General features: G+C 37.4%; 3 protein-coding genes and 1 non-coding gene across 5 annotated transcripts in view; 2 read left to right on the forward strand and 2 right to left on the reverse strand.

Moving 5' to 3' along the window:
- LOC136249721 (adenylate kinase 2, mitochondrial-like) lies at positions 1-4,415 on the reverse strand. The gene is made up of 7 exons (XM_066041815.1): positions 4,268-4,415; positions 4,168-4,213; positions 4,045-4,121; positions 3,881-3,994; positions 973-1,067; positions 381-453; positions 1-327 (listed from the first exon to the last, which is right to left on the reverse strand). Exons 1-7 carry the CDS (start codon positions 4,334-4,336, stop codon positions 121-123), a joined length of 681 nt encoding a protein of 226 aa, XP_065897887.1. The 5' UTR covers positions 4,337-4,415; the 3' UTR covers positions 1-120.
- Positions 1,112-1,184, forward strand: Trnar-acg (transfer RNA arginine (anticodon ACG)). The gene has a single exon. It is a non-coding gene; the product is annotated as a tRNA-Arg (tRNA).
- LOC136249720 (U5 small nuclear ribonucleoprotein 40 kDa protein-like) lies at positions 4,332-19,508 on the forward strand. 2 transcript variants are annotated; one of them, XM_066041814.1, is made up of 15 exons: positions 4,332-4,507; positions 4,562-4,618; positions 15,213-15,285; positions 15,401-15,494; positions 16,144-16,309; positions 16,598-16,651; positions 16,782-16,850; positions 16,987-17,107; positions 17,309-17,391; positions 17,444-17,505; positions 17,558-17,661; positions 17,713-18,044; positions 18,126-18,368; positions 18,428-18,978; positions 19,044-19,508. In XM_066041814.1, exons 1-12 carry the CDS (start codon positions 4,385-4,387, stop codon positions 17,763-17,765), a joined length of 1,059 nt encoding a protein of 352 aa, XP_065897886.1. In that variant the 5' UTR covers positions 4,332-4,384; the 3' UTR covers positions 17,766-18,044; positions 18,126-18,368; positions 18,428-18,978; positions 19,044-19,508. The 2 variants fall into 2 exon arrangements, with proteins under 2 accessions (XP_065897886.1, XP_065897885.1); XM_066041813.1 differs by lacking the exons at positions 4,332-4,507; positions 4,562-4,618; positions 15,213-15,285; ... (6 more) ...; positions 17,444-17,505; positions 17,558-17,661 and having other exon boundaries at positions 17,828-18,044.
- The window catches only part of LOC136249717 (PAS domain-containing serine/threonine-protein kinase-like), a 6,503-nt gene continuing 4,566 nt past the window's right edge, over positions 19,470-21,406 (reverse strand). Inside the window, exons 8-14 of the mRNA XM_066041810.1 lie at positions 21,254-21,379; positions 20,957-21,091; positions 20,762-20,818; positions 20,571-20,713; positions 20,166-20,299; positions 19,825-19,959; positions 19,470-19,734 (exon numbers count right to left, since the gene is read on the reverse strand). Coding sequence (XP_065897882.1) covers positions 19,601-19,734; positions 19,825-19,959; positions 20,166-20,299; positions 20,571-20,713; positions 20,762-20,818; positions 20,957-21,091; positions 21,254-21,379 — 864 coding nt within the window. The 3' untranslated portion in view covers positions 19,470-19,600. The remainder of the gene's footprint in view (positions 19,735-19,824; positions 19,960-20,165; positions 20,300-20,570; positions 20,714-20,761; positions 20,819-20,956; positions 21,092-21,253; positions 21,380-21,406) is intronic.

Consider the following 21,406-nt stretch of genomic DNA (forward strand, 5'->3'; position numbering starts at 1 on the left):
TGTATTGAAAAAACACTTAGATGATCAATAAACTTACAATAGTTTGAAAAATAAATGATAATTCTAAATATTTGTTGGAATTCTAAATGCACACCAAATCCTTTTGTCATCTATGAAACTTCACTGCTTAGTAAAACACCTATTGACAATGCCCATTATAATATTATGGACTGTGTTTTGGTGCTGAGAGGCATCAACACGACTATGGATGCTGGCTTTCTTGTAATAATCCACTAGTGGTCTAGTGTAGTCATGATAAACTTTTAATCTCTTTAGGAGGGTAGTTTCATTATCATCCGATCTCTTTATAAGAGGTTCTCCAGTCACCTAAAAACAATACGGTAGGTGGTGATGCTTAAGGTACACTTGTTTAAACTTACGTCATCCTTCATGGGAACTTTGGGTGGGTTAAATTCTTCATGGTATGTCCTTCCACTTGGTTTGTGTAGCAACCTGCCACAAAGGAAACCAATACAGATGGTAAAAAAGTGGTTCCTTCCTTTTTCCAATGTACCGGGGACAAAGTTGGGACAGTTACTTAAAAAAGGAACTATTTTTTTTTATCCCTATGCTTGTTTGTTAGCATGTTATACTCAGATATTCCTTAGCAAGGGAAGAAGAGAACTAAACTTCCTGAACATAATAATTTTGTGGCCATTTCAGCTCAGCTTCAAACATTGTTCTGTCAGTTGAATCATGAAGAACAGTATACAGAATATGTTAATGTGGCTGGAGAATGTATGGTACAAAAATTCTGGCTTTTAAAACATGATCACTAGTTACTATGAACTAGTTACCATTGCAACTTATGGACAGTTATTCCTAGTTATAAGTTACTAATGTAGTTATACTACTAGTTACTTATATATTAAAAGATGTACTTAGTTACAAAAAGTAACTAGTTACCCCCAGCATAATTCATTTACATGTAACTATGTACTACAGAAAAAAGTATGGCAGATTTTGTCTAACCTTCCTGTGATTCGTTTGACCAGTAGAGAATCATCTATGGCGAATTCAATAACAGTATCCAACTTAGAGTTGTTCTTTGCAAGCATTTTGTCCAGCTATTAAGAATAAATACAATAAAAATGCACTATCTTGCAGCCACGGCCCTGTGGCCCAACGGATAAGGCATCTGACTACGGATCAGGGGATTCCAGGTTCGAATCCTGGCAGGGTCGTTTTTTTTTTTCGCTTTGTACACCTTTTGCGTATCACATTTTTTTTGTCATACATAAAGCTTGTTGCAATCATATGCATGTTACTCTCTTTGCACTCCCAAGCTGTTAATACCATCTACATCATTTTAATTATCTCGTTAAATTTGAGGCTTCACAATTTGCTAGGTGAAACTCAACTAATTAGGTCAAACTCTTTTATCATCGACAAGCCAAAACAAGGGAGGTTGCAGCTGTGTAGGCACACAAATTATCATATCCACTTCAAAGCAACACACCCATGAAACACAAAAAGCACTTCTAGTCATAACTCAAGTAATGCATGACATTATAAGCAGTCAGGGCTCACTCATGGAGCACAGAAATAGTTCATGTATTTAATCAGTGTCCATTTAAAGTACTCTTCATCGCACAGAAACTTAGTCAGTCACTAGAAATGATTACAAAGAGCCTGAAACTGCATACAAAGTTGTTCACTGAAAAGGACTTATTTTGAAAATGTAGGATGTAACCAGCATGCACAAACATAGACTATAGCATGCTATCAAGAGTTAATAATAAATGAGGGAGTATGTGAGAGCAAAACCAGACAAAAAACTTTTACAAAGAAAATCCGAAGGCTGATATCAAAAATTTAAGTGCTGCATAGACAAACAACACACCACCTATACTCTTTTTGATAATTTTTTTTTGCTGCAATGTATTCTTCAAAAAAATGCATAATGGCAATGCAGGAAGGGATGAGTAACAAGACTGATACAGTTTGTTTTTAAAAGGGTTTTTTGTGCAGTAGCAGCCACAGGGGCTTTAGGAAGGGATGCAGTGCAATCTAATTGTCACAAACTACACTGTAAATACCATTCCAGCATGGACGATGTTTCCCCTTACATGGTAAAAAATGTAGCATCACATCACAAAATACCTGTGGCTCAAATTGTACAAACACTGTTAATATTCCAGTGGTGAGGAAATAGCCCCAGTAAACCTCATCTTTTACATGACATCTCTCAATTGTGGTAAACCACTACAAAATAGAACTCTCCAAATCAATAACATTGGAATTCGCACATCTATGAATTAAGGACATAGTGTCTCTCTCTCAGCTACACAGGCTTTCAGTAGTAGCCTTCCTTCTTGCAGGTCTCTGGTGGAATAAATAACTCTTACAAGGATTCAGCGTATGATGAAAATTATATCTATTGTGAGTACCGCTGTAATTCTCACACCTCATGGACTGGGGGCTGCACTGTGTACCCCAAAAGTAGTAGAATATAGTTCGAAATGCCAAAACATTCCAAACCAACACTGCAACCTCCCCCCAAGCTTATTTTTGAATAAGGAACAAACAATAAGCCTCCACTAGGCTTCCTTTACCTGTCATGTGTCTTGTTACCATTACAAATTGGCCCATAATGAACGTAGGCTGACAGTCAAGCTAACTACACAGTAAACAGAATAAACACCCACTCATTGGCAGAAGAATTCAAGGCACATAAGTTTAGATAAAAGACTCCTTAAAACTGCATGTAACAATTACATATTGGATTAATTGTCTCAAGGAAGTGGTCACACATTTGCCAAGATAGACAAAAAGTCCAACAGCACCAACAAGGAATGCTTATGTCAAGGGGAAAATCAGCTTACCTAACACACAAAGGCATGCCACTATCAATTGTGGCCTTGTAATAGAAGTCTTTTAAAACCAAAATAAATGACACAGCCATTTATCCCTGGGTACACATTGCATCCTAGCATCTGGTAGCAATTACCTGTTTACAATTCCCCATAACAAAATTAGGAACTTGCTATCTTGTTTATGGGGAGTTTTCAAAACCAAATATGCACTGTTTCAGACTTCTGCTGAAGTACATAGGATTTCCAATTTCATAAAGAACTACTACCATAGAACATCATATCAATGAGCTTGGCAAACTAAGAGCATGACAAAAGAGGTCTCCACGAAGGGGACGGAGGTTAAATTCAATACAGTACGGTCAATTTTATAAAGGAAAAGGACATTTTCATATTTACTGCAACATCTTATTCCTCCTTATGAAGGAAAAATATAGTCACATAAAAGCTCTGCTCTTTAAGGTCACAAAAAAACAGAACCTGTTTAGTTCCCCTTAATGGGATTACAGCAAACTCAGGAACTGCTAGGTGTGTGCAATAAGTGTGATCAGTATAAACATTACTACCAATGTTTAAGGAAGACAGTAGCAACAACAAAAGAAATGGCAATATACCCTCTGTGATCTGCTCATAGGTTAAGTGAGGGAAACTCTCTTAGAGGAAACCAGAGTCCAACTCAACAACAACAAAGTTTCCATCAACAAACAGGTTGCATATCATATAATTTTACCTTTGAAACTTTGACCCATGTACTAGAATAAAAAAAATTACATTAGAGCTGAGCTAACACTGATGATATGATATATCAGCTTACAAAAAAACATAAGTGGTCAAAGGAAGACATTCCTGAGGTATAATGTCAAGATGATTGAATACAAGTAATTTGACCATCATGAAATTGTGTTTAATAACACCCTCAAAATTGCTATACCATTAAAGGTCGAAATTAATGAGAACACAACTCACCATTTCTGCTTGCACCACAAAAAGGTCAAAATTATTGAGAATACAACTCACCATTTCTACTTGCACCACAAAAGGTCAAAATTATTGAGAATACAACTCACCATTTCTGCTTGCACCACAGTACGCGGGAAGCCATCTAGAATGAATCCCTTTTTACACTCAGGCTTCTTGATGCTATCATCGATCATATCAACCATTAAACCATCTTCAACTAGCTACATGGTTACAACTATTAAACAGCCTAAATTCAATCCGCAAGCCCTACCTGGCCTGCATCCATGATTCCTTTAACTTTCTTGCCGAGTGCAGATCCAGATGCTACAATAGCTCTCAGCATATCACCTATATATTTAACACACTGTATTGCATGTAAAAAACTTCTTTTTACCAGTAGCAAGATGGCACACACCACATTTCTCAACAAGTTTTGGTGCCTGGTTAAGAAATGAGCAATTTACATTTAATACGATATGATTTATATTACTTACTTGGGTACCTTTCCCAGCCCCCGGAGGACCAAGAAACACGGCCCTTAAAGTCTTGTTCTCTTGAGCCATCCCTGCGTGAGTTGGTGGTGCGGCAAAATATTGGAATACAAACAAAGCATGGAAGGGTTTGGTCAGAAACGTTTCGCAGACAATCAGCTAGGTGGAATAATGGTACCTGTGAAGCGTGCTAGACAGGAGATTGTCCCGTTCAATAACTACAATCAACAAATCGTGGCTGCGGTGTGTGAACAGTTGTGTTGGTGTGGAGTAATTAGAATAAACTTACAATTACAGGGACCCCCAAGAACTTCGTCACTTAATGCACCTATCATGCAGCTGTTTGGACACGAGGTACATTAATGTTATATTAAAAATTTTCACCACACAGAAATGACAGGCAAAATAATGTTTGAATTTTGCGAGGGGTAGGTAATGACCTGAAATTTTGTAGGTCACCTCTGAAATTTTTTTCTGAAAGATGAAATACTGCCTGAAATTGTAAATTTGAAAAATGAAAGTTGACAATCGAGGAGTTTACGAAATTTTACTGAATTTTAAAATTACTGATTTTGTGATCTGATTTTACGGTTTTGGAATTACTGAATTTTATGAAAAAAATATGGAGACTCGTATTTCAGTTTTTGAAATTTCATAGATGATTTTGGCTTGTTACCTATCCCTCGGAATTTTGCAGTCTGCCATGTGTATGCTGAAACTTACCAATGTTTCTACCATATAATCTACAATGGAACCCACTTAAAGAACACCCCTGAATTGTGGATGATCAACATCCGTCTACATAATTTCTATACCCTTTAACTAAGAGCACCTTTTTACAAATTCGGTGTACATTGTAGTTGGGCTGCACATGTTTTGTCACATTGTGGTCGTTGTAATTAATGTTATAGTCACTTTTACAATGGACTACCGAATTATGTGTAATGTAGGGAGTGTCAATGTACACATATTTGCATAATATAAATTTCATTTGTATATTGCATGATTTCTTTTACCACTGTTCTACTGTATGTGTTACCAAGTTTGGTGTCATCCATGAAAAGTTTGAATGCTGCACCTTTATTGCACCAAATCTCGTTATATTATTTAAGAATTGATTTTATTTTATTTACTCAAAGGTGTAAGTGTTCTGTTGTGTAATCAGTCAACAATGAATATGGTCTCCTATTCTATTGAGTGATTGGGTAGGGACACAGGATACATCCCAGTATTATGTGATCATTGTTCATTGAAATCTCTTTGTGCTTGCGGTTCTTTTGTTTGCATCAACATAAGCTCTACAATATGGTGACAATTTTTAACATCACCATTTATGTGCATAATTTATTGAATTGGAAGCTACTATAGCACTGGTTTGCGTTTTCACCACTGTTCATGTGGGCGACAGCATGGGTTACAGACATTGTATTGTGTATGTTTGTACATGTTGAAAGTGCTACATGTATTGCTGTATTGAAAGTGTTGGTGTTTCAAAGCTAAAAGTGTTCTGTTCACATCTTAGGGAGGTTCGAAGACAAGTGCCAACTTGCATGTTACAATGTGATCACTGATATAAACTGTGTGGTAAAAAGAAGGGTATTTCTGATTAAGTATACCAAATAGCTGTGAGCCTTTGCTATGGTACATGTACTTCTAACCTGCAATTAGCCGTTTCCTTGCTGAATAAGCACTTGTTTTCATTTATGAAAAAGTCCCACCGGAGAAATCCTATTAGCCAGTCGTACTGAAAACGTTTACCTCATTTCCTTTCTATAATTTTTAGGTGATTTAGTGATGTGTAATGTATAAGCAATTTTTGTGTGTGCAAAATTTGAGCATGTGTGACCTAACAAGAGGTCAGTGTGCTGTACAAAGCCTTTGAAGTGCAGGTGTGCAGGTAATGCTTCAGGCACTGTGTGGGCTTCTAATGGTGATTTAATTAGTTAATGTGCATAGTGACCAATCTGCTTCAATCACCTGTTCCTGTTGTCAGTTGCTCTACTTGGAATGGATATTGTGAATATAATTGTGTACAATTTATATAGTTTGTGGTTTGGGCATGGTATTTCTTACTAACTAAACATAACACTGATTTCCTCTGGGAAAGTGTTGAGAGGATTTCATGGTGCTGATCTGGTCAGAAATTAAGAGCAACTATGTGATGAAATGTCGTGTAGCTTTGCCGCCACAATTGTTATTACATAATGGCTTCAAGTTGCATCTTGAGCTCCTGAATATGTCTTTGTGGGCACTTGATCCCTCGGGAGGGTGAAAAGGCCCCAGTCAATAGCAGGGCCTACAATCTGGTCTGGGTCCTATTTAGTAGCTCTATAGAACATGAAGTGTGTATGCATAGGGTATTCCCCGTTGTTGACCAACACAAGGTCCTGCCTGGCTTCCAACACATGGTCAGGGACAGGTGGGTCATCCTGTAATGCATGACAAGTGTTCATTAGCTGGTTAAGGTTGCTTAAGGCTTTACTTTTTAGTGTTAAAATGAGCACAAGAGGATATAGGTACCCTACGAATTGTGAAATTCCCCACATTATGTTTTATGGACATAGATTATTTTACAAGCCATTGTAAAGCCCTCATGCTGCCATAGAAATGTTAAGTTATCATAATTATTTTGACAAACAATTAAGACGAATAGCTTAAATGGCTTCATATAATGAATTGATTTTTTGTAATATTGTATTCATTGTAAGCCTGAATTTCTTTTTGAAGGGAAGTTCTCTTGCTTCAAAGACTTTCAATAAATATACTTTAAAACAGTTCATTGTACTTACTTACATAACCAAATTGTGCTCCTAGCCACTCACCAGAGTTCATTAGATTTGTATGGAGTTTGCTTTAATGGATTTATTGAAAATTCATCCACTTTTTACTTAAATCTTTATCTGTTACAGCAGTTTTTGACCCACAAAGCTTTAAAGTTTAAACTCTTATACAGAAAATTATCTACCGTATAGAGGGAAACTTTGGAAGGGAAAAACTTTGGTGATCTGCTACAAAATTTGCCAAAGTTCAACTTGCCAATTACTTGTAGCACCTGAGATTAGCATCTTTATAGCTAGATTGAGCTTCAATTCAGTTTATTTCACCCAATGCAATTTAGCTTGCTATTAGGGTCTTTACCACATGAGATAGTCAATTGTGAATTTAAGATTATCTCACAAGAATCTCAAGCTGACTTGAGTGTCAAGATAACTTTAAGTAGTGACAGGCACTTGATCTCTCCCCAGGGGTTGTCCACCCGGCAAAGCTTCTAATTAGTTCCCTGGCCAGCTGTATTGTTGGTTAAACATACAATTACATAGTTTTATTTGCTTTTTGTGTGTTTTGCCAAATTTAGACATTCTTGGTCATATGTACTGTACTTCCTGACCAGCTCTATGATTTTCTTTTCAATATTGCATGTTAAGTTTTATTCACTGAAATTTGTTTTGTCTGGAAAATTTAGTTTGTGGTTTGGATGTCATAGAAAGTGTGGTGTTCTCATTAGCAGAGAAGGTGCTATCATAATTCTAAAATGCAGGACTGTGTGAGCTAAACCTCAATAGAGGCTATGCCTAATTTTAACTGTCTTGTGTAGGCTATTTTTAGCATGCAGTTAGAAGGAAGTTGTTAATATTATTAAGTGTACACTTTGTTGAAGGTAGTGCTGCCCACAGGAATGTGTGTATGTACATGTCTATTCGTCAAATTTGTGACAATATGCTGGCATTTTTAGGGTTGCTCAGTTATAGATAGTCAACAAAATACCAGTTTGTGAAATTCGAATGTGTTGTGCTTAAATTTCATTGGCTAATCAAATAAATGCATTGTAATGTTATCAGCTCATTGTTTGTGCTTATTGAATATTCTCATTTTCTCTTTGCTTTGCTATATTCAATTGTGTGAGACAATTAGTCATGGGCTTTTAGTTGTAATTTAATTTTATGCTTGTGAATCGAAGGATTCTTTCCCAACACACTCGTACAAGACAATGGGATTCTTCTAGAAATAGTTTTCAATACAATATGACGGTGCTTCTGTAGAAAGATTGTCAAATTGCTTATCAACAGCCTTTTAGACTGTAGCACTTTCTTGCCATTTATATTAACACTTTCACGTTGCAAATTTTTTGTGACATGAATTGATGTATAGCTGTATAGCGGGGATCATGGAGGTTGCGCTTTCTCACAAAAAAATTAAAATTATTGATTTTCCAATACGTTGCTACGCAATTTAAAACAGTAGAATTTTCTTTTGACTGACTAACTTATGCCTTCCTACCAGTGTAACTCAACAGCTAAGGCTACTGGCTTGATTTTTTCACTGTTAAATGTCACTTCAGCCCAACGGGTGCCTTTTGGCATACCATAGTTCATAAAATGGGTGCATTATGGGCTTACCATTATCCTCCTTTGTGGCCCATTTCTTTTTGCAACCAGTGCAAGACGTCAATTTGTGGTAGTGCATTACAACTTCACTGTGTTGTATAATGGTAATTTTCCGGACTTTCTGTAGTGACTGGATTGATTGCAGAGGTGCTTCTTGTACTGTTCTTTGTTTGTAATGCTGTGTAATAGGCTGAGCATAGCTAAAAACATACGCATAATGGCCACTTCACTTTTCAGTAATTGATGGTTGGAGATGCAAAATTATCATAAGGCCAATGAAAAATACTTTCATCACCAATATAGCAAGCAACCTACATATTTATGCACCATTCTGTCTTTCTGTCTGTCTTTTTGTCTCTTTTCCCACTGCAGTATTCAATTATTCCTAGTCCGTGTGCCTGAACACGAAGATTCTGTGCACTTTTAATCTGCTGCATGTATCAACATGATTTTGCACCAAACACAGATACAGTACTGATTCTTCTGCAAAGTTAGAGTAAAGCATAAACCTTTGAAACGACCACTAATCTGTACTTTCAGGCAAGTCTGAGAGATGGTGATAGTGAAATTAATAAACCAATTATAACGTGTGTGTGTGTGTGTGTGTGTGTGTGTGTGTGTGTGTGTGTGTGTGTGTGTGTGTGTGTGTGTGTGTGTGTGTGTGTGTGTGTGTGTGTGTGTGTGTGTGTGTGTGTGTGTGTGTGTGTGTGTGTGTGTGTGTGTGTGTGTGTGTGTGTGTGTGTGTATTAAAAGGGAAAAACATGAAGCAATTTCCAGGCAATGGTTAAGGGAGTCTTGCATGTCCAGACTGGCTATCTAATTTCTTGTTCTACTTATGACATCACTTGTCAGTGAGATAGGATCTGGTAAGTTTTATGGGTGCATTTTTCAAGATTTCCGTAGCATTGGTTAGCTATACATGGGGAGTAACTGTTTCCTTGTGTCTTCAGTATGAACAACAGGTGGTTAAAACTGTGAACACAGCCATCCCATCACTATTCCATAAGAAAGACTGTGCTTTGCACTCAAAAGGTTGGCCAGTCTCTTATAAAACTGAGTAGCAGCATCACCCATTCCACCAGTAGTAGTAAAAATTAAGGGAGTAAATGAGGCATTCTCTACTTCATGAACCCGTTGTTGGTATTCACGTCTCTTTTCCTTGTCATTATGTCGGTATGCAGAGTGTAGGGGTTGATTTTAGGGTGCACTAGGGCTGTAATGGTAGTGTACAATCGTACAATTAAGTATGTAAACAATGTTTGGCACTCTCTATAGTTACGAGGGAAACCCTCTTGTATGCCGCATTGTGAGACTGTAGACTGCTGGAGCCAACACAAGTATAGTCTAAATATTTCGAGGGGCAATATTTTCGAGTCTGAGCCGGTTGAGCAATTTTCGCGGATTTGCAATTGAGGTCCCATACTGTGTAGAATAACAATGCAACAGCATGCAGTGGATTGCAAGATGCTCATCAAGATGGCTGTTAGTTACATGTAATTCTTTTGTTTGTGATACACATGAAAAATAAACAAATGGGAGTAAACCTGAAATCAGTCAGCTTGCATTGATTATCATGTGAGCAGGGTTTTTGATAAGTATTTTACTCTTAGCCAAACTGACCCAACCCCGACAGCATAGCCTGCAGATATCCTGCCTTGCTCTCCAATGTTAGCAGCTTGGTAATATATCATCTTGGGTGGCTGCTAAGTGAGGTTTTGTTAGTTAGATTGTAAGATAACTTTTTTGGTTTACTAGTTTCACTATTCTAAATTCAGTGTTAATACTTTGTGCTAATGCCTTGTGCTTTATTATTAATTCTATTGTCAAGTTTGTATACCTGTCTGCAAGCATGTCTGGCAGTATAGACACTTTAATCACAACTTCCCAGAGTAAGACCAATATCCTTATTGCTTAGTTAGCGATGTATGTTAATCGTCAATGTAAGGTTTCTATGTCTGGTTGTCTGTGGGTTAATTTAAGGTAGCCCACTGTTATAGAACTTGTTCACCTACGCATCCAAATAGTAGCTATGTTGGGAATGTTACAGTGTCATGAGGTCATGAAGTATACCGTAGCTATGTTTGGGACCTACTGTAATGAGAATCAGACACAACATGTTTTACTTTGCTTGTTGTGATTATGATTACAGTGTATCACAAATGCATATGATTAAATTACAATGGCTTTCCTAATTTATAATCATGATTAAACCAAAATGGGTATGTAATACAGAAGCCACACCCTGAAGCATCAAAGATTCCAGGATTTGTGTGAGGATTTGTCAACAGTGTTTCGAAAAAGTCTTTCAGAACGTGATTAGAGATTTTTTTGGTACACCCTCAGTAGCTCCATCAAAATGGTCAACTTTGAGAGTAATTATTTTGTACATGCAATATAGTCTAAATAATAGTTATATGGGCAAAATGTGGAGTCTATGAAATTTATAAACCTGAAGGCCCTTAGTAGCGCCCTCGTTTCGCTCGTGCGCTACTAAGGGCCTGAGGGTTTATAAATTTCATAGACTCCACATTGTGCCCGTATAACTGCTTTAGATTCTATTTCACATTACACTCAGATTACTTACCTCATCCACGGCTGTTTCTGCTGTAGGCTTGGATAAACCAGCTGGTTTTCTTGCGATAATACTAGCGCCATGGCAACTATGCGGCCTCACGTGACAAAATAATCGCGCTCGTTAAATCACTGCATGTGAACAATGCATAGCGATTGGATAAACCTAGATTTTGAGCATATGTTTTATTGTGCCTGAAGGCGTGGAGTATGTTAGAAAACAAGGTGGAGTATATGAAATTTATTACCCACCCAAAACGGCCTAAATAGAGTCTAAAGCCACTTATCTTTGTTGCACAAACTACCTGTGTTGGACAACCACACACCATGACTGATGTAATCATAGCATGTACACATAAAATATGGCAAGAACATCTTCATATCCAATAGAGACATCTGGCTACTGTCAGGGTTAAGTTGTATCAGTTAATCTATTGTAGTCAATTACGATTACTGATTACGATTACCCCATGCCTGAATGAGGTGGTCTTATTTGTGAGATAATAAAATACAGGATACCTGTGTTTGGGACTTAGCCATTATTTACAAGCGTGCTTTATTTATTTTCCATAAAGTACGTAGTAAGGAAAATAAATGATTATGTGGAGGATAAAGAAAAGTTTGAGAAAATTGAAAATTTCTTTGTTACAGAAGGTAGTCTTATTATTGTTAAATATTTTACTTTACGTGGGAAGATCTGAAGTATTCATGCATCTCAGTAAACAATGAATATTGTACTTTGTATCTGGAGTACTCAAACTGCTTTGCCATCTGTATAAATCATTTCAAAAAACAGGTAGGATAGGAGTAGTGATTTAATTATATATAAATTGTCACTCATTTGATTGTTTTCCATGAATTATATTTTTGTATTAAACAACAAGTGCAAAGCATTCATTCATGGAGAGTTCCCGGACTAATACAACAGTTGCCTTTGCCTCAATCTCTCAACCACGTCCACTTGTACGTACAGCTTCGTAATAAATTGATCATTTTATAATGTTAACGTAAAGCTGTGAAATGTTACAACATTTTTGTCACAGTGGAACTCACAAGAGAAATAATACAAATTTTGAGTATTTCTTCCATGAAAGATTTCCATTGATAAACCATGACGTCAATCATATGCAACATATTTTTTATACTTTTAGCATCCCTACAAACAATGCGGATGAGGATGGTTGCTGAGAGATTTTGACAAAGCACATTTCTTGTAATCACAAAGTCAGTCTAGAGGGAATAGCTACATGTTTTAGTGTTGTTAACCATGACGACGTGCGACGTGCTTGTAAACATAAAAATGTAGTTAGTGATGATTTCTTATGTAGTGTTATACATATACACCTAATGTAGCTAAAGTCTTTGAGCAGGCTGTAGGACCAGGTGTCCTACAGACCTTCAACACTTGTGCTGTAAAGCATTAATAAATAAACACATGCTGTCATGCACACACACATACCACATAAGTTTTCTATTATTTTATTATTTTTACTGAGTAATTAATATATGCATATATACATTATACATGCATACTCAAACAAATGACACTAATTATGTACCTACACACATGCACGCACATAAAATACAATACAAATCAGAGATGTGAAATCTTACCGAGTAACTGATTAACCAACCAGTTATTTTGCACAACTGGTTAACTGATCTCTAAGATATTCACTCAAAAATATATGTTTTAGATACTTTTCTCATTCTTTAACATTGGTATTGCGCTTGTAGTAGGATTCAGTAAACTGGTTAAGATCTGCTCAGTAACAGGTTATGACATTTTGTCCAGTTTCTCAGTTCTACTGCACATGCACACACATGTATGCACACACACACGCACACACACACAAAGCCTCCAGCAGCCATGCGAAACATAGCTATTGCCGCTCAGTGAACCAGCACTGGGATGGGGCAGGGCTAGTACCCGCAGGAGGACTGTCCAAGTCTCATGGAGAGAGGTCGCGGAACCTAAAGTTTCACAATGGCCCCAACACCACTAAGCGAGACAAGGACAGTTGGGCATTTGCTTCCCCAGTTTACACCAGGTACCCATTGATGTTACAGCTGGGTGGGCTGCTTCCCCAGTTGACACCAGCAGGTCCCCATTTAAACAGCTGGGTAGACTGGAGCAATGTGAGTAAAGTTTCTTGCTCAAGGAAACAACAACAACACCAAAGTGGCTCAACTGGGAATCGAACCTGGGACCTTTCGATTACCAGGCCGATGCCCTAACCACTTGGCTATGCTGCCTCACACACACACACACACATGTACACACACACACACACATGTACACACACACACACATGTACACACACACACACACACATGTACACACACACACACACACATGTACACACACACACACATGTACACACACACACATGTACACACACACACATGTACACACACACACACATGTACACACACACACACATGTACACACACACACACATGTACACACACACACACACACACACACACACACACACACACACACGCACGCACGCACGCACGCACGCACGCACACACACACACACACACTTAAACTTTCTTTCTTTGAGCTTGGTCTGATAAGTGCTTTTAGTAGCACTTGCAGCCACTAAATTTCTGTAGTAAACACCAATGAAGAGAAACCTGCTTGAAGACTTCAGTGCTATTATTTCACATATTGGTTGTATATCCTATATACCTGCATTAAAGAAGTGCTCTATTCACTATAGAAACAATTTAGTTTGTTTACAAGCCCTGCATTCAAGCCTTCTTGCCACATAGCAACCAATGCATCACTTAAACTAATTTCTGCAAAGTTGTTAGTGTTTCTTGATTATTTCAAGTCACATATTCGCAGGTGTGGAATGACTTGTTCATTGATAACAATCCCACCACGGAAACCAACAATTGAAGCATGCTGATGAATGTCATTCTGAGTATGTGATGATTTCTTTTGTTGAAGCAATTACCTACTTCACTGAAGCCTTTATCAAGGCATTGCTTTAAAAAAAAAAAAAAATTTAAAGCCTTGTTGTTTATGATTGCGTAACCACAAGTGTAGTTATTTTTTGGTTAGCATGTCTGTGGTTTTGTTATGCCTTCTAGTTAGTATTATTGCATGTGAATTGTATTTATTTTTAACCACAGCTGACTGTTTATGCTGCTTGTATAATATGTCTATAGAGGGTTTGTTATTGTTGAGTTCACTTGTGTATGAAAATCGTTTCTGCAAGCCTTTCCCTGTGTGGCCATGGTTACACAGAGGCCATACATCTCATCTATACTAATTAAGTTGTATACCATTAAATAAGTGTGAAGTTATTTGTATTTAATAATATCCTTAATTGTGTTAGAAACTGAATTCCTGTTTGCCTGAGTTTCAGTTTTAAGGGCCATATTTACACCTAAAGGAATTTTTAGTTCTAGTTTACCTTTTAAGGAGTTATTTGTTTAGATTTTGAGGGTCTTTTATCAAGTTTTTTTGCCACACAATATTGAATCACGCTAGTGAAATTTGTATCTATCAAATACAAATTGCTTTTTAAAATTTGTAATGTTAGTAGCAATTAAATGTTCAATAGTTTTTAAATGTTTGTGTGTTTGAAGCGAAGTGAGCAACCACAGTTCCATATGATGGTTTTGCTAAGGCTTACGTTTACAATTGATCAGTTCTAGTTAAGTAAATTCTGCCGCCAAGGAGATAAATTAGCGTGTAGCTTTTTCCTTCGCTTTTAGGCATGCTCAAGTTTATCTACCCTATATGGGAAGGTTTGGAAAACAAGTTGAGTTTTGCCAAACTGAAAGTGTTGAAATGTGGACACCTTGACAATCAGGAAACTCATCCATGGCTGTATTTTGTATGAGTGCATATATGTGGACACTTTACAATGGTCCCTGGAATAGAAAGGGATTTCTCTTTTATGATAATAATTTTTTTGCCAAATGAGACCTCATTTTAAGCGAAGCCTTGTTTTGTGCTATTTTCTCTACAGAGTGAAGTCCATTCAGCACGATTTAGCCCTACTGGAGCATTACTAGCTTCTGGTTCATTTGATAGATTAATATGTAAGTGTCTTACTTCATTTAATTTATATTTTGGAGACTTCAAGTCTTGTTCATTAGTAATGCTATGTTAAATATGGTAATAAGATGTTTTGAACTTGCATCTGCTCTTTTGTAGTTCTTTGGAACGTCTACGGAGAATGCGAGAATTATGCCGTGCTCAAGGGCCATTCTGGTTGTATATTGGAACTGAGTTTTTCTCTTGATGGAAGGTGAGAATGTTTGGTTGTTAGTATGGTTCTTGTAACATTAAACTAATTGAATTTACTAACAGCTGTTATTTACAAGATCTAACATGCATGCATGCCTGTACATCATTCACTGGGCTGGGATGGCAAACGAAACCCTGTACAACATGCTATTCATATCACAATGCAATTACTTGCCCAAATTTGTAATGGTGGTTTCCCTCAATAGCGAAATTGCCCACCCAGATCACTTAATGTAACATTACTTGTGTAAATGCTTTAGTTCCAAAACATGGTTGTGTCACAAAGTGGCAAAGTTTGCTCACAGAGGAAGCAATGGCGCCAAGACTCTCGTCTCCTCTGGAATAGTTCTGGAATACTTGTACTGTCTTCCTTCCTACTTGAATACCAACCTTTCATTGCATACAACTCACCTCTCAATAGCAAATGTCTTAAGGGTGTTTATTGATACACCAATACACCATTATATTCATAGTGTAATCAGAAGACTTGTAATAATTTTATGTTGTTTATCAAGATTCTAAGAATATGTTATAAAATGCCAGACCACATCAGCTTTGAGAGGTTTTTAAATTGAATAAAATAAAGTTGATTGTGTGCAAGAAAGAATTTCATTTGAGGTGAATTAGTTGATGTTTATTGTGACACACAGTTTGCTGATGTCAGCAAGTACTGACAAAACAGGTGCTGTCTGGGACGTGGAGGTCGGCCAGAGGGTCAAGAAGTTAAAAGGTCACACGTCATTTGTCAACTCGTGTTGTGCATCTCGCAGAGGGCCCCAGCTAGCTGTCACGGGCTCTGATGATGGAACTGTGAAGGTACAAAGACTTCTGTTTAATCTCTTTTGAAGTGTTTTAATAGGCACTCTGTGGTTTTCCCATTGTCTTTATTGTTGTGATGTTGGCAAAGATTTCATTTCATGGCTTGTCGAATAGTTTGGTCTCACAGCCGACTCATTTGCTGGTTGTAGGCTATGACTAGGGTGGTAAATGGTACTAGATTGGGTTGGTTAAATAGTTAGTGATAACAGAAGTCTATTTAGTGTGATAAAACTCACTTAACTGTTTAAAGTGTATTGCATTATTGTGGTGTCTTTGTTCTTTAAGGTCTGGGATATCAGGAAGAAAGGTTATGCCCACAGTTTTAACGCCACATTCCAGGTATGCCCTTTGTCATGCTGCCGAGTTTGTTTATTCGCACTAATGTGTTAAATAACAATAAAACCATTGATTTGTCAATAACCTTAGAAAGTTGATAAATGCATTAATTAAGCCAGTTATTTTCTTATAGGTGATGAGTGTGTGCTTCAATGATACAGCAGAACAGTTGATGTCTGGAGGTCTTGATAACAATATTAAGGTTGTGTCTAGCTTGCACCAAGATACTACGACATCATTTATATGATTTATTGTTGCTTCCTGATAATCCTTTGCTTCTTCCTTCTTCTGTGCACAAAGATAGATCTTACATCATATTTAATTTTGCTTTCCTTTAGGTGTGGGATCTTCGTCAAACACAGTTGGCATACACAATGAAAGGTCATGCTGATTCTGTAACTGGGTTACGGCTCAGTCCAGATGGGAGTTACTTGTTATCAAATAGCATGGATAGCTCACGTTAGTGTTAAACTATATATTTTAAACTTAATTAATTGTTGTTATCCCATTGCATGCCGTGACAACCCTTTATTTACCCCGAGGCATTTCTGTAGTTATGGGTTGGTTAATATTGTGGTTTTATGTTGAAAAAATAAAGTATTGCATGTTATTGTTTAAACAGCTGTTAATGGAATGCAATCTTGTGTTTAATGTTTCCAGTTCGCATTTGGGACGTTCGACCGTATGCCCCAGCAGACAGGCAGTTAAAAATTTTCTTAGGTGCACAGCACGGCTTTGAAAAGGTCAGTTCTTGGCATTTTGTCATGACGGTTAGCTAATTTCTTTTGTTTACAGAACTTACTCAAGTGTGCATGGTCACCAGATGGCACTAAAGTTGCAGCAGGGTCTGCAGACAGGTAATTGATATTGCAACATTACCTAATTTGCATAACACTGCTCTGCTTGCAGATTTGTCTACATCTGGGACAGTGTTAGTAGAAGAATTCTTTACAAATTACCAGGGCACCAAGGCAGTGTAAATGATATAGATTTTCATCCAAAAGAACCAATTTGTAAGTAGATAATTCTATTGTGTTAGCTTTATCTGTTTTTTTGTTTTTCAGTATTATCATGCTCCAGTGACAAAACGATATATCTAGGCGAACTACAAATCTAAACTGGTGTTGCATACACAACTTACACGCATAGTATCTGTTGCCATGACAATTAATTACGTAATCTAGCGTGAGCAAGCTTGGGAAGGGCAGTCATGTGTATAAAAGGAGCGAGTTACAGACAGCCAACATTCAATGCGAAGACAAACGCGACTATTAACTGATATTTTCGTTAAACAAGCTCACAGAAGACATCAAGATGTTGGCAACATCAACTCAGCTTTTGCTATTACTCGTTGCCTGCTGGCTGACCCTAAACCAAGCGGCTCCAGCTCCTAGAGGTACTAAATACTACTTACTAGTCAACTGCTAGTATAATAGCTATGAGTTAATGTTTAAATTATTGTTTTTCTTGATCCTAGACCTGCTAGGTATAAACCAACCTAGTGGTACTGCAATAAAACGGAGCGAGCTGCCCGCGAGCTCAACCCCGCATTATCAGCTGACGATGGACATGTACAACTGTTTTAAAGGAGCGGGAGACATGACGAGCCAACAAAGCATGGAATCTGAGGCGTGTAACAGAATGATGGAAGGTAGACGTAGTAGCAACGATGACAATATACCACAGGGCTCGGATACAGTGGAAATGTTTATTAGTAAAGGTAAGACTGTGCATCAGTGTCTGTAGACAGTTGTCATTATGGGCATTTTCTTACTACAGCTACTACACAAAGAGTTACTCACAATGAACATACCTATAACCATGCTGTACAACTTGTGTTCAATGTCTCTGCCATTTATGAAACTGGGGACATCCAAAAGACAGAAGTACGAATCTTCCATACAGCGGTACAAAACCTGGCCTGTGCCAATGACATACATCTGAAACTGGTCAAGGTTAATACTGGTCATAAAATTGATGAAGTTATAGTTGAATCTGGACATGAAGGATGGGCTATATTTGACAAGGTCAACTACAGCTGGAAAACAATGGAAGAAACTTATGAACACACTGTGGCTATAGTTGTTACTGGCCATTGCAGAGATGAAAGTTTAACAGATCTTGGCTTTCATGTCGACAATGACAATGGAAGGCAACCAATCCTGGTAGTGTTTTCTTCACAGAAACAGGTCATGACAGAAGTCAGCATTCTTCCACCTTCTTTTGTTGAAATTGTCTTGTCAAGTGTACCATCAAAAAGAGATGTGGAGGATACACCAGAGAAAAGAAATATAGTGCAAAAATCACTATGCCACTTAGAATCATACACGGTAAGGCAATATGCTTCATTATCATGTGTCAGATAAATATATATATATATATTTGATTTGTATAGGTCAATTTGACTGAGATTGGATTATCACATATTATCTTCCCAAAGAAAATTGTAATGAATAGATGTGTTGGAGAGTGTACTGCTCCGGTGGCACCCAACAATCGCAATTCTCTCTATGCTGCCTTCTTGGCTCGTGCTGCACAAAAACTGAATAAAGATCACCATCCCTGTTGTGTGCCAGTTGCTTACAAAAAGGTCACACTTTTGTACAAGCCTTCCTATAGCACTAATGTTGTACAGAAAGCAGAAGTGAGCGCAACCGAGTGTGGATGTAGATAAGAGACAAAGATCACCAGAAACTGCAAAGAGTGTTTCATCAGATATTTATTTTATCCCATTTTTTATAAAAACTTTTATATACATGAGCATGTGCATCAGTGTATTTTTAAAACCATTTTCTGACAGGGTCATGAAATTTTGTACCAGTTGAATAATATAAACAATGAATATAATTGTTAATATGAAGTCGGTAACACAGAAACGGAATTGCCAATGCACACACACTGTATATATATATGCTCTTCCCAAGCAATAATAAATACATATTTTTAAAAACGTTAGAGAGATGTACTAAGCGAGCCTGACGTATTTTCACTATGATGTAATCCAGACATTTCTTCCATATCTTCATTGTAATCAGCCACTTTAGCTGTGCCATTTTCAGGTGGCTCCTCACGAATACATGACCACCCTAATATAAATCATGTACAAATACTTACAATAGTTTCATGATGGTTCCATAATGTGAGGTTAATTTTTGGTTTATAATTGTATTACTCACCATTTATAACAGCCTCAAAAGAGTACACATGGATGTCCATGGGTTGGGTGGTCCATTTGTCATTCTGCAAATCTTTAATTGAAGCTCGTGACTTCGGATCTGGATGCAGAAGCCATAGGACAACTTTCAGTAGGCCTAAAAGTAAAGCAGTGTGATTCTGTTGCCATAACACACCTCTTAGAACATTTAGCTGCTACATTACACAACTGAATTATGTAATTGTCCAACAAATAAATTATAGCGTCGTTAAACTTATTCATTTAATTCTTCTATGGACTAGCAGCATGCATTGAAATGACCAATTTGTAAAAGGATATTGCATTACAGTCAGTCTTGTTCACCTGGAGACACGGGGAATGGTGGTTGTAGATGGCCGGATATAGTTTCTTCGACGTCAAAGAATGGATTCTCACCATACACAAGTGTGTAAAGCGTCACCCCAATTGACCACATTTCCAACGCAGGTCCTGAATATCTGAATTGGAGGAACAACATGACTAAATAAGTACGTATTTATGGAGAAATTACTAAACAAAAATGGTAATAGGTTCTATATCATTTCTCCTGAACTTGACATTGCATAGTGGCTGTTACATGGACAACATTTTTTACTGAATAAAAGATGGTAATTTGGATTTTATCATTCGTGAAGCCACCACATAAGCATGCTCACAGTAACATGTAATACTTAATTGGAGTGTGGGATAAACAAAAAAAATTTGTTAACCGTAAATTCATATGCTCACTTATTTCCTAGCAAAACTTCAGGGGCACAGTACTCCAGTGTGCCACAAAATGTTCCAAATACTTTTCCCTCCTCCATAAACGCAGCCGACCCAAAGTCAATCAATTTGATGGTGAAATTATGGTCAAGAATTATGTTCTCATCCTGTACTTGTACAACAGTTAATACACATATAAGGTCACGGGAGGACACCTTGATATCGCGGTGAAGTATCTTCTTTCCATGTAAGTAGGCGATAGCCTCAACTATCTGTAGAATACAATAATTACCATGAAAAACAATAGTGGGATGCATGGGTGTATGTGCCTGGGTGCATAACATATGTTACAAATGTCAAGGTGTCAGTGCCCACTGATGACCTGTGAAATATTTCACCACATTACTTACCTGTCGGAACATGTAACTAACTAGTGGCTCATCTAGTGATGGATTTTTATCGATGAAGTCAAAAAGGTCCATTCCATCACCATGTTTCTCCATGACCATCTGAAAATAGCTGTCATTTTCATATGCTGCCAGCAGCTACAGGGACAACAAATGAATATAGTTAAGACTAAGTGTGTTTAATCAAATATGAGCTACAAATAGTCTGGTAACTTAAAACTAAGAGAGTAACTAAGTTATAACCAATGTATGGTTTACAGGGTAACAGTGATGCATTACTTTGGTACAAATGGGATTAACCTTTACTATGTTTGGGTGGAAGACTTTAGTCAGTACACAGATCTCCAGAGGCACTTTGCCGAGTTCAGGGTCGTCTATCCAGCAGTCTTGTAGGACACTGCTCTTGCGAATAAACTTCACCACAACCTAAAAGTAATTACAGCACAAGCTAGA

Source organism: Dysidea avara, chromosome 3, assembly GCF_963678975.1.
Source record: "Dysidea avara chromosome 3, odDysAvar1.4, whole genome shotgun sequence".
Taxonomy (NCBI): Eukaryota; Metazoa; Porifera; class Demospongiae; order Dictyoceratida; family Dysideidae; genus Dysidea; species Dysidea avara.